This window comes from Monodon monoceros, unplaced genomic scaffold, assembly GCF_005190385.1.
Source record: "Monodon monoceros isolate NGI ecotype Baffin Bay Population unplaced genomic scaffold, NGI_Narwhal_1 Super_Scaffold_8, whole genome shotgun sequence".
NCBI lineage: Eukaryota > Metazoa > Chordata > Mammalia > Artiodactyla > Monodontidae > Monodon > Monodon monoceros.
The window spans coordinates 63,421,340-63,435,352 of NW_021703785.1; the positions used below are offsets into that span (position 1 = coordinate 63,421,340).

The following is a 14,013-nucleotide window of genomic DNA, read 5'->3' on the forward strand; positions in this document are numbered from 1 at the left end:
GTGTGTGTGTGTGTGTGTGTGTGTGTGTGTGTGTGTGTGTGTGTGTGTGTGTAGGTAGGTATATGCTTGATTGTGTGTCTATCTGTGCATGTATGTTTACATACACACACACATGTACATGCATGCACCTCAGAGTAGACCATGGGATGACACTCCTAATTGTTTGCTTTCAAAATGGCCTTTATATGTTTAAAAAAAGCCGTGTTGCTCAATAAGGAAAGTTGAATTGCAGGCCTATTTCTGCAGGTGATTCACCTTGAGACGTGGCCTCATTTTCCCAATATTGCCTCTTTTTACCCAGTTTTACACCGTTTGTATTCCACTGTAGCTATGCAGATGTTGCGAGGATAAATGAAGGAGTAACACTTAAAACCTTTGAACCATTAGGAGAAAGATGTAATTTACATACCAAGCAGCAACTGGTTGATTGGTTTTTCCTCTGTGGGTTGCTCAGGTGTTTTTCCTCTGTGGGTTGCTCAGGTGTTAGTGATGTGTGTGGAGGAATAGGCATTCTCCTTCCCCACACTTTTAAACAGACTTTTTTTTAGTGCAGTTTTAGGTTGGCAGAAAAATTGAGCAGAAAATGCAGAAGTTTCCCATGTCCCCCTGCTCCCACACGTGAACACCGTCTCCCACTATCACCAGAGGGGTACGCTTGTTACAGTCAGTGAGCCGGCACCGACATGTCATTTATCACCCCAAGTCCGTAGTTTACACGAGGGCTCATCCTTGGTGTCGTACCTTCTGTGGGTTTGGACGGAGTTATTATGACATGTATCCATGACTGTGGTATCACACAGAATAGTTTCACTGCCCTGAAAATCCTCTGTGTTCTGCCTCTTCATCCCACACTGCCCCTAACCCCTGGCGTCCACTGATCTTTTTACTGTCTCAGTAACATCTTTTAACATCTTGTGTGAATGTAGGTCTGAAAGGGCCAGAGCGTTCCCTTTAAGCCTTAGGATAAAAACGATGCAAGGATGCTATCTTCCGGATATACGTAAGTTAATTGGTACATGAACTCTGCATGTATTAGAAACAGGCCCCTCTCTTCCTCAGCTCCCACACATGCTGTGACCACCCCCGGCGCACCCCCGCCCCACCATGGACACTGCCTGACTCCCGAGCCCCAGCATAAGGGCTTTTCCCAAGTCCCCATCAGAATTAACCTCTCGGGAATAAACCCAGACTTCACGCTACAGTCAGGGAATCGCTCTCCAACCATGATTTCCAGGGCCCCCAGCTCTCTTGGCCATTTTCCTTTCCCTTGATGTGGTATCATCTAGTTTTTTTCTCTAATTCACTAGCTTACTCCTTGCCTCTCCCTGCTGCATTGAGTTTTTTTTGTTTTAATTAAGTTTTGAAAAGCTATAAAACATGCCTCTCTAAAATTCCCGGCCAACAGTGGCCAACAGTCTACTAGTAGTTTTTTGAGTATCCATCTCCTCAAATATACTAGTGCTTGTTAAGAAGATACATGTCAGTTGCCTGTAAGTTAACATACTGTGCTTACAGTTTGGCACCTTGCTTTGTGCACTTAACAATATAGCATAACACAAGTCTAGAACCACTGTGATCTTTTTCCTGACTTCAGAGTAACCCTTTTTACAAATGTACCATTTTTTATTTTAACCAGTCTTTTATTGATGGGCCTTTAGGTTGTGTCCAATCCTTTGTTATTAGAAACAGTTTTGCAGGGAATATCCTTGAATGTTAAGTTTTCCACTCATGTAGGAGAATATGCATAGGATCAATTCCTAGGAGTAATATTGCTGGATAGAGAGGTACAAGCATTAAATTTTTTAGGAGCCATTGCAAAATTTCCCTTCATAGAAGTGGTACTAGTTTGTACTCCCCATTAGTAATATATGAGAGTGGCTGTTTTTCTACAAGACAGTGTTTTACCAAATGTTTTGTCATTTGCCGATCTGTTAAGGAAAGAAAAACATGTATCCTCTTATAGTTTTAATTTTCATGTTCCCATATGTATTGTCTCTTCATAGCTTTTGACCATTTTTCTACCAGGTTGGGGTCTTTTTTTGGTTGACTTCTAGGATTTTATTTTTTTTTTTCTTTTAAATATATTAGCCCTTTGTGATACTAATTTCAAGTATTTTTTTCCAGATTGTCCTTAGTGATTTTGTTTATTTTTTATTTTTTTTGCCGGATTTAACAAAATTATATAATCAAATGAATCAGCCTTTTCATTTATGGCTTGATTTTCATGCCCCTTGGGTCCTCTGTACCCTGAGATTATAAAATTGTTGCTCTTATTTTCTTCTAGTGTTTTTACGTTTTCATTAAATATTCTAATGAAAGTCATATTAGTATAATTTTTGAGGAAAGGATTCAGTTCTATTTTTTCCAGGCTACCTGCCTCATTTTAAAAAGTTTTTATTTTGAAATTAATTTGTACTTAATAGAAGCGTCACAAAGATAGAAAGTTCCCATATACTCGACCCAGATTCTCATCAGGGAATGACTTACACAGACATGGTATTAATTATCAAAAGTAAAAACTAACTTGAGAACAACACTAGCAACTAAACTATGGGCTTTATTTTGCTTTCACCAGTTTCTCCACCAGTGGCCTTTTTTCTGTTCCAGAATCACACACTGCATTTAGCTGTCCTATCTCCTTCATCTCCTCCAAGCTGTGACAGTTCTTGAATCTCTCTTTGCCTTTAATGACTTGACAGTTGGAAGAGTGCTGGTCAGTTATTTTGTAGCATGTCCCTCAACTTGGTTTAACCCGGTGATTAGGTTGAAGTTATGCATTTGTGGCAAGGATTCCACAGAAGCGAGGTTGCATCCTTCTCAGGGCATCATTTCAGGACTATGTGCTGTTGCCATGTCTTGTTGCTGGTGAGGTTAACTATGACCCTTTTAACCAAGGAGGTGTCTGCCAGTTATCTTCACTCTAAAGTTACTCTTTCCCCCTCTGTAATTAATAAATATTTTGAGGAGGAACTTTGCGGCTATGTAAATAACCTTCACCCATGAATTTTGGCATTTCTTGCTGGATTTTGCCTGTACCAGTGATCAGGAAGGTGTCCAAAGGGTGATTTTCTGTTTTCCTCGTTACTGGCCTCACCTTTATGCACAGGTCCCTTCACTTTCCTGTCTTGGGATCATCTACTGTGACGTCATCAACTCCATTATTTTAACCACTCTTTTAAGGCCAATTAGTCCCAGATCAGACTTTCCTTCAGCGCTCCAGCGACCTGGATATATTCACCGTATACTCTAATCCTGAGTCATTTCATCTCAACATGTATAGATGTGAACCCATTCTCTTAGGTTATCCCGAATTTAATCCTCTTCTCATCTTCTGCATCTTGTTAAATGGTGTCACCATCGAATTCAGCATCACCTTTGGCTTCTCCTTCTCTTCATCCCGCAAATCCAAGCTGTCACAACTTACTGTTGATTCTGCTTAAGACATTTCTTCAGTTTGTTTGCTCCTTTTCACCACCATTATTATAGTTTTCAAGTCCTCAATACTGTTTTAAAAGTATTACTTTTTTTGTTAACCATTTATTAATGGAAGTATATTAATTTACAGTGTTGTGTTACTTTCAGGTACAGCAAAGTGATTCAGTTATACATACATATATATCTATTCTCTATCAGATTTTCTTCCATTATAGGTTACTATGAGAAATTGAATATAGTTCCCCGTGCTATACGGCAGGTCCTTGTTATTTATATCTATTTAATATATACTAATGTGTATATGTTAATTCCAAACTCCTGGTTTATGTCACCTCCCCCTCCACAACTCCCGCTATCCCTTTTGGTAACCATAAGTTTATTTTCTATGTCTGTGAGTCGATTTCTGTTTTGCAGATAAGTTCCTTTGTGTCATTTTTTTAGATTCCACACATAAGCGGTATCATACGATATTTGTCTTTCTCTGTCTGACTTACTTCACTTAGTATGATCATCTCTAGGTCCATCCATGTCGCTGCAGATGGCATTATTTCATTCTTTTTTATGGCTGAAGGAGTGGCACATTTTATACAGTGAGCATTATAGAAAATTTTGAAAGATGCAAGAACGTTTAAAAAAGTTAAATAATGACCCCTCATATCCCTGTCCCTGACTGTTCTCATCTCTCTCCTGTACTGTTGTAATAGCCTCCTAAGCTGAAACTGTATATCTTAGTTTTCCTTTTTCAGCTTGTTTTCTCTTTTCTTTTTATAGAACCTATATTTGCCCCTGCTTTCCATTCCCATTACAGCCTCTCTTAGATGAGGTCCTTTAGGACACCTGTCCTGTACAGTGGGCTTCAAACCAGTTTTCCTGCCCAGAGACCAGGCCATTGACAAAGCATCGCATGCCGCACTTGTGCTTCACCACGGCTCTCCCGCGAACGTAGAGGATACGGCCCTCCAGCTTTATCGTGTTTCTCTCAGTGGTCCTGCTCCTGCCCCTTCCTTCTGTTCTGGCTTGTCTCCCGTTACCCATTGATACTGGGCTCAGCTGCTCTCTTTCCTTGTGTTTCCCCACGTCTGGGCCTCCTTGTCTCTGGGAGGAGGGTAAGATGGGTGTTCTCCTGAGGGTGCACGATGGCATCATGCTGCAGTCCTGGCTCCGCAGGCCGACCAGCCGCAACTGAATGCTGCTTCCACCTCTCCTGGCTGGGTGGCGCTGAGCAAGCTCCCTAGCTCCTCGTGGGTCAGTGTGCTCTGGGAGGAGAGGTCTGTTAGTTCTTAGCTCACAGTATCGCGGTGAGGATTACAGGTAGCATGGCATGGGTTACAACAAGATCTACTGATGGCAAACATTAAGTTAACCTGTTCTGCCAATAGCATCTCCAGTCTCGTCCCTTCAACCTACTGAACAAGTCTCCCACAATCTAAACAGTCCTCACCTTTGTCTTGCTTACCTCTCAACCCCTGGCTCTTCTACCATGAGAAATATCTGCATTTGCTGTCTCTACTTCCTCAACTTCCAATCATACATCAGCCCCTTGATTAGCATCATTACACTGTAATATACTTGCTTATTTTCTATCAGTGTCTCTGGAAGTCAGGAGCCATTGATGTCCTCACTGTGTATCATGGTAGTAGCAAGGACTCAATAAATATCACTGGAAGAAAGAGGAAAGAGAGAATGAATGGATAAACGAATGAACGAAAGCAGTCTGACATCATTATCCAACTGAAGTGGCTGTTACAAGGCCACATGCGGCCTCCTAATGGCCAGGCCAGTGATTTCTTAGGAAACCTTATCTTTGCTGCTGTTCCTGGAGCCTTGGATGGTGATGTCTGGGTCTTTCCCAGCCATGTACTCACCACCCCTTGGTTTCCATGGCTCCAGGCACCTGATTTCTCTCAGTTCCCTTCAGTGGCACCTCCATCTCTGGGCACTCTCAGTACTGCTGTTGCCTGGATTTCATCCTGTCCAGCTGGGTGGGGTCTCTCTGAGCATTTTCTTCAGTTCGCATAGCTGCAGCTAGCCCATGCATCTCCTTCCCATACCCCAGACCCATATTTTGTAACTGCTTGCTGGAAAATCTCCAACTGGTTGGCTCCTAGGAACTTCAAATTCATTATGTGCACAACCGAATTCATTTTCTTCCTTACCATCTAATCCAAACATGCTCCCCTTCTCATTTGTTCTGTTGTGGTATATGGGAAGTTGGCCCAAACAGGTTTCAATGCCATCATTTCAGTGTTGTCGTCATGCCATGAGCGCTGCATCCAATCAATTGCCAATTCTTCAATCCAGTCGGTTGATTCTGTTAAGTACTCCTCAGAGCAGCCGTTTCTCTCTGTTCCTAATGCGGAGGTGTGAACTTTTGTTCTCCAGCTCCTCTCCTGGTCTATTAGAATAGCTTTCTAAGTAGCTTCCTGACCTCTGTCTCCCCATGTCCTGCCTTCAGCCGTGCCTTCACACCACAGCCAGTGTGGTCTTTCTAAAACCTGGGTCTGATCATGCATAAACACTTTGACCTTGTTGCCTCCTGCAGTCTTTCTCTTAACTTGTTTGTCCCTGGCACCGTTTTTATTTTTTGAGAAAGACATATTAATATCAATCAGACTATCCCTTTACTGCACTGTTCACTAGAGCATATTAGTGATTTATTTTTATCTGAAATGCTGTCCTCTTTTCTGCTAATGAAAATCTGACCCTCACTTCCAGGGCCAGCATGAATTCCATTTTTTCTTCATTGATCACGCAGTGGGAAGTGGGAAATGACTTTTTTTTTCTCCTCTGAATTAGGATTGCTGGGACCACTTATTTACCAATTATCACTTATCTTGTGGTGGAATCTTTTCATAAACACATCTTGCTTTCTAAATTCTTTGAAGAGAAGGTCAAAGGATTCGGATTCGGATTCTTTTCAGGTGTTATACCCGTTACTGAGAATTTAGGAGGTTGCTTAAAATTTTTAGATTTCATGGCTAATTATGTTTGTACTTGTTGCAATGTTGTTATTTGTTGCTCTGTTACTTACTTAGGAAACATTTTTAGCAATGAGAATAAATATTTTCGTGGCTCCAAATACAGTTTGCCATGTTGCTTTCCAAAAGGGTTGATAGCAATTTATAGTATCCCTAGTGGCATTTTCTATTTCTGTTTTATTTTGTTTTTATCCTTTGTCACATATTTTAGTCCCTTGTATTTTTGTAAATTATAATAGGCTTTGTACATTATATTAAACCACTGTTGTATTATAGGTCATCTGTCTGTTTTCCCCTTCTTATTTTAGTTTCTCTAGTTTTCAGTTATATCAGTCTTGAATTTAAAAAAAAAATTGGATCCTTCCATTTTTTATGTTATTTTTCTATTGCTTTAAATTTGAGAAGTTGACATTTTCCATAGACCTAAAATACACATTCACATTTTATTTTCAGTAAGCTTATTTTTATGTACTGTTACATAATGAAAGACTTCCGTGGAAGAATGATCCATAAATGCCTTTGGGAATCCTTTTTCTTGCCTTTGATAGCACTATCAAAATCATCGTCTTAAACCAGAACCTTCCACGTAGATTATGAAGTGTTGCTGTGTATACTGAGATAGGCTCATAAAATATAATATCCAGAAGGCAGTTTATGACATTTTATTCCATAAATAATATCTTTCATGTAATTTAACCCAGTTCAGAGATTTAAATATATATTTGAATCTTTCCCAGCTTTTACTGTAACTCACAGTAGTGAATTTTAATTTCCAGAGTTTTCAGTAAGAAAGTCTTTACTCTGGAAAAATGAGATCTATTACACAAAGCCCTCACTTAAGACACTTTTGAATGTGCCACATTTGGAACTTAAAGGAATCCTATAGGTGGTGGGCAAGCAGCTTTAATAATGTGAAGAATGGAGATTAGGTCATTTTCAGACCGAGGTCAAGTGATGTCACAGCTGGAATTTACATGTCTCAACCCTTAGCCAATGAAAAATCTCTAGCAATGAGGAAAAACAGGGCAGACTTCTAGTATCTCCTAATATGAGATCTCGTGGAGGAGTACCTTCCTAGCTGACTCCACAGGCCTGGTCACCCAGGGAGCTGGTACCATATTACTGGAAGTTGTCCAGAGTGACTAAGAGAATTTCTTTTACATGCAAATTCTCTAATTTCTTTTTTTTTTCTAATTTCTTAATGGGAGCCCATGGCCAAGTAACATTAACTTTGCAGATTTTTTACTAATGAACTTTGTTAGAGAAAATTTATTCCCATACTTCAGAGAATAACAGAAAATCTAATAATTTAAAAATGCATATGTGATTTTTTGGAAAAAAACAAGGACTCTTTGGTACCTCTAAAATAATCTAATATGCTTACACCAAAATTATTCTATTTTCAAAAGTCCCCCAAATATTTAAGCCTTTCAGGGAAAAGTTACTATATTCTGATATTTTGGGAGGTATTGATTGGATCCAGACACAATTTCATGCTTCATTTTCTTACCTTCTTTGTTTGTTTTTGTTTTGTTTTAACTGTTGTTTTCTCTCTTTCTTTGCTTCACAGCAAGTATTAGTTTTTTGGCTTTTTTAAATGCCACAGCAATTCAGAAAGATGCTGCTTCTGCAGGTCCTGCTATTGGGGCGTCTTAGGTACCTGGAGTATTACATTGCAAATTAAGGGTCAGTCTTAACATAAAAATTTTTGGCTCTAATAAACTAGAACAAAATTGACAGTGTGATAACCAATGAGCAAGTCGTTATGTTTAGTGATTTCCAGCTCCACCTCCTAGATTTTGATGCCATTTCCTTTAAACCATCTATGATCTTTGCCATCTTGCCATCCTTGTCTAATTTCACCTATAGTAAATAATCCAAAAGTTTCAAAGCACATTTTGGGCTATTTTGCTCAAATATACTTTGATTTACATAAATTAACTTTTATTTCCCTGTGGTAGTAGAGATTATACTGCGAAACTCTGGGATGGCTTAGTGTGTAGAGAAAGCATGTTATGGTACTAATGAGAAGTTTTACTTTACCTTGCTATTTAATTTAATTTATTTTTTTAATTGAAATATAGTTGATTTGCAATTTTCTGTTAGTTTCAGGTGTACAGCAAAGTGATTCAGTTATACATACATATATATCTATTCTTTTTCAGATTCTTTTCCCTTATAGGCTATTACAGAATATTGAGTATAGTTCTCTGTGCTATATAGTAGGTCCTTGTTGGTTATCTCTTTTATGTATAGCAGTGTTTATATGTTAATCTCAAGGTACTAATTTATCCCTCCCAACCCTCTTCCTCTTTGGTAACCACAGGCTTGTTTTTTATGTCTGTGGGTTTATTTCTGTTTTGTATATAAGTTCATTTGTATCATTTTTTTTTAGATTCCACATATAAGTGATATCATATTTGCATTTGTCTGGCTTACTTGCTATGATAATCTCTAGGCCCATCCATGTTGCTACAGATGACATTATCATTCTTTTTTATGGCTGAGTACTATTCCATTACATAAATATACCACATCTTCTTTATCCATTCCTCTGTTGTTGGACATTTAGGTTGCTTCCATGTCTTGGCTATTCTAAATAGTGCTGCAATGCACATTGGGGTGCATGCATCCCGCTCCTGGGCATATATTCGGGGAAAACCATAATTCGAAAAGATGCATACACCCCAGTATCTTGCTATTTTTGAATGGCCTTTAACACACATACCTCATGTCAGGTCTTGAACAAAACCTATTGATGATTCTCTAGTCAAGAATATAACCTATCTCTTAACTGTCTGCCCAGTTAAGGAAGAGATTAAACCCTGGCTATCCAGAGCCATTTGACCAAATCAAGGCTATGTATTTTTCCCATTCAGAACAATTACATTTGTTAATTTACAATTATCAATGATATTAACACATTAATTAAAAAGCTAATTTTTACAAGATCAGAAAACACAATCAACTTTAACTGCGTTGTGACAGAGGCTACGTCTCTTGTGATGGGAAGAAGTTTGGAATTATGATTAAAATAAAAGTCAAAATGAGGGTCAAGTAGATTTAATGCAAATATATTTTTACAACTTAATAGAAGCTTATTAACATATGGAAAGCCATCTTGGCTTTTCCTGAATTCCTGAATAGTGTAATAGATTCTAAATGACAGCACTGGATGGTGTGTGATCTTGGATTTGGTGACCACTCCTTTCTCTCACTTTAGTGTCACTTTCCTCTTAACACAATATCATCTTTGTTGGGAGTCTCACACCCTTCCCCAAGATTTTATTCCAGTCTCTGAATTCGATAAAGGAGGCAGAAGAGTTTCAAAGTGATAGCACTGATAAAACACAAGTTTCCTCTCACTGCTGTTGCTTGAACCAAGCCCGCATTATCTTCTCAAAGTTGTCATGCTTTCAGAAATTTTCAGTGTGCTTTGTCTAAGAAGATGTAAAAAAAAAAAAAAAAAAAAGTGTTTGTTTTCTCTTTCAGCAAACCCATTCCATACTGTTACGTGAATACTTGAAAATTCCTCCCTTTTAAAATTATTTTTTATTCCTAAAGTTAAAAATTTTTCCTTTTTGAAGTGTAAACCACTCCATGTTTTTGTTTTGATTTAAGTTATTATCTTAGTATATAAACTTCCAAATAATCAGACAGTGGCATATCTCCAATGAGCACAGAATTCTGACAAAGTCTGGTTTTGTCAGCTAAGGCCTGTGTGTCTTGTTGGGGGAAGCTTGGGGCATCCTCACATTGTGATGGATCCCAATTTGAGTGTATCTGTGGTCTACTGGTAACCACAGAAACAATGAACACTTTACAGCATTAATACCTGTTTACTGCACAATTAGTGCAATGCATCCTCTGGTGATTTTCACTTGTGTAGCAGTTTTGCATTTGGGATCACTTTGACCTTTTCTATCTAATTTGATGGTCACAAAAAACTCGTGAGATGAAAGTGGCCGCTGGCATAGCCTTCATCTGACAGGTGAATAAACTACCACTGAGAAGGGTAGGGGACGTGCCCAAGTCACACGCTGAGAGGCCAGGTCTCGAGCCCAGAGTTCCAGTTCTCTTCCCACCATGACATTCACACTGTCTCTCCACCAGGCCTTCAGAAACACCGCTCTTGTTGCAGCCCCCATGGATGTGTTGTTGATATCCACATAGATCTTGAGAAAAGCATAGTTGGGACCAGTAGTAACTGCTAAGTGACTAGAAAGGGGGTTTCCTAAACTGGTAAACGTCCCCTAGTCTTACTATTTGTACCACTTCTAGTGAGACATAATGCATAAACACACATTGGAATATGTTTTAAAAACATTGGCAAAGTAAATGTTTGATAACATATAATTGTGCTTTTCTATTTTTGAAACCCTGGTTCAGTTATTTTTATGTGAATACCTATTCCATGGCCTTGGATATTTGCACTATTAATTTAAAAATAGGACAAGGATTTAGATAAAAGTAAATGGGCTGTGTAGGATTAGTCCTAGGTTACTTTACCTGCAATTATGAAGGCTTTTTAGCATTTTTACCTATTCCCAGTTATAAAGACTTACTAACACAGAAAAAAAGCCATTATGAGATCTTTAATTTCAAAATGCTTTGACCTAAGTTTATGAAATGTGTATGCAGGATTAATCATTTTATAATGACTAATGGTACATGTGTTACCTTCTTTTTTATGTGATACATATCTATTTAATAGTCTGAGTATCCGTAATTCTTTTATTCATTTGACAAACATTGGGTACCCCGAGGTGCCAGGCACTGGTCTGTCCTGTGTGCTGGGCATATATCAGAGCAAGGCAGTAGAAGACCCTGCAAAAAAAAAAAATAGTTTGAGTATCTTCATTAAATGATTCTCTGTTAAGGAGTCATTTTTAATAAAAAATTTAATTTTGTATATTTTATTTTTTTCAGCTTTATTGGATTATAATTGACAAATAAAATTGTAAGATATATAAAGTGTACCTCATGACAATTTTACATATATATATGAAGGATTCCTCTTATCTAGCTGACATATTCGTCAACTCAAATATTTTTCCTTTTTTTCCTTTTTTCTTTAGTGAGAACATTCAAGTTCTATTCTCCTAGCGAATTTCAATTATACTATGTTGAAATATATATCAAATATACAGTGTTATCAACTGTAATCACCATGCTGTAATTAGATCCTCAGCTCTTTTTCATCTTATATAGTTATATTTATTTTAAAGTCAGTTTATGAAGTTTGTAAGTTGATGACTCTCAAAAGTTTTTGTCTATAAACCAGTGTGACGTGTGTGTGGATCACTGTGCTTGGCCCTGTGAAGATGGAAGAAAAGGAAAGGAGTTATTCTGCTTATTTTTGGAATTTTACTTGACTTTACAAAATGTTAAGCAAACACTCCCGTCAAAAAAAAATTACACAGCTATTTTTAGAAGCTGTTTTCTGATCCATTTTCAGTTTTTATTTTATCTCAGGTGGCAAATGTAGGTGCCTCCAATTTTGAAGTTTTCTGCAAATATAAATGTAACTAAATCCCCCCAGATAGTTTCTATTTTGAATTCAGTTTCATATCTCTCTGAGGGCTATTCAATATTGGGATTTCTATCACCAAACTGAAGATGATGAAAGGGAAGAAGGATGATTTTTTTTCTTCCCCCAGAATACCAATCTGTTGCTGACAGAGCCAGATTGGAAGTCAAAAATCTGGAAATCAACTGTACTCCAATAGAAATTTTTAAAAAAAGAAGGCAAAATTCTTTTTCATTAATTATTAATCATACCGCCATTGTTTAAAAGGTCAAAAGTAGTGCTTGCTTCTAAGTAGAAAAGGAAAATTCAGAGAGTAGGAAAAAAAGAATTGAATTTACCTGAGTGTAAATTTAAATATGCTTCTCTCCTCCTTAGGAGAGAGTTATGTGTGTGGCTCAATAGAGCCCTTCAAGAAGCTGGAGTACACCAAGAATGTGAACCCCAACTGGTCCGTGAATGTCAAGACCACCTCTGCTTCGCGGGCGGTGTCCTCGCTGGCCACCGCCAAAGGGAGCCCTTCGGAGGTGCGGGAGAATAAGGATTTCATTCGGCCCAAGCTGGTCACCATCATCAGAAGTGGAGTGAAGCCGCGGAAAGCTGTCAGGATTCTGCTGAACAAGAAGACGGCTCACTCCTTTGAACAGGTTCTCACTGACATCACCGATGCCATCAAGCTGGACTCGGGAGTGGTGAAACGCCTCTACACCCTGGATGGGAAGCAGGTAAGGGAGGTATCATGCTGTGACCTTGACTTTACGGGCAAGAACCAGGGAGTTGGGGGATTTGTGCAGCATATGGTGGAGACCTGAAACATACATTTTACTGATGTTGAGGGACTTGGGTCGTTTAGTTAATGCATACATAGCTGTTGCCCCCAAACCAGTTCAAGGATAGAGTTAGCACAGGATTAACCACTGAAATCAAGTACAAATATAGACCTATGAAGCTTAAATGATTACTCAGAGATTTCTACTTTTCCAGTCATTCATTGCTTAACATAATGGTGCCTTCTTCAGCCATCTGTTTTCAATTTGTTTATATAGTAATGTCTTATCACCTGGAGCAGGACCGAGGTATAGAGGTAGACTCTGACCAGTAGAGAAAAATCTGAGTCCTTTCTTTGACCTAAATAATATTTCGTAGTTTTATGTCTCAGTAATGTTCACTAGTGAGATTTATTTACATTTTATAGATTTTTATGTACATATCTAAGGAATGAAATATTTCCATCTGGGTGGCTTTTAAGAGGCATATTTCTAGAATATTATACATCTTGTATCAAAAACGTAATTTCAGAATTACAATGAAAAGGTTTTCCTTTACTGTGGAATGTACATCAGTCAGTTTGGGTGAGTGGACATTTTAATGTGCATTGCTCAGATGAACTTAAAGGAAGTCTTGTGTGGACTTTTGCAAAGATTGGACAGAACCCTGATGGTGAGCTGAATAAAAGAACACTGATATATGGACAGAGAAATTTGCTGGTCATTCAGAGTTTACCAGTGTCTTTTGGTTTCAGATTATAGTTTTTAGTACACTATATTTGTTTGAAATTTTGTTTTTAACATGGATCTGTCCACTTGCTTTTTAGAAATTATTTTGAGGGATAATTTGAATGATTTGTATATAGAGTACATATTAAAGATCAAAACTAGATTCATGAAAGATTGATCTTATTAAATAGAAGACTCACCCAAGTTCTTGAAGGCTTAACACATGCAAACTTCATGAATTAGAAATAGATGCAAATACTAGAGAGTGTTAGTAATGAAAAAAATAGGGATGAATTCCTCCCCTGGGAATCCATTCAAATGCTCTAAATTATAAAATTCATTAGGAGAAAAAGGAAGATCTGCCAGTTCACTTATATTCACGTACCTTCTGCTTGTCTCATAAAACTTCCCTTAAGTGTCATGTGGATAAGGATTCTTAGGAAATTTCCAGTCTTCTAGATCTAAGAGGGTATATGTAGCCTGAATGTCACCAATATATCAGTGATGAAAAAGTCCATAGCTGCCTTGTGAATTACGGCAGCAATAAGATGGCAAGGTTCACATTTAAACACTTAAG

General features: G+C 38.1%; 1 protein-coding gene across 3 annotated transcripts in view; it reads left to right on the top strand.

Annotated features, from left to right (window-relative positions):
• The window catches only part of DCLK1 (doublecortin like kinase 1), a 356,039-nt gene that overhangs the window by 30,937 nt on the left and 311,089 nt on the right, over positions 1-14,013 (top strand). For all 3 annotated transcript variants that reach the window (XM_029209842.1, XM_029209843.1, XM_029209841.1), the window contains exon 3: positions 12,319-12,665. In XM_029209842.1, coding sequence (XP_029065675.1) covers positions 12,319-12,665 — 347 coding nt within the window. The remainder of the gene's footprint in view (positions 1-12,318; positions 12,666-14,013) is intronic.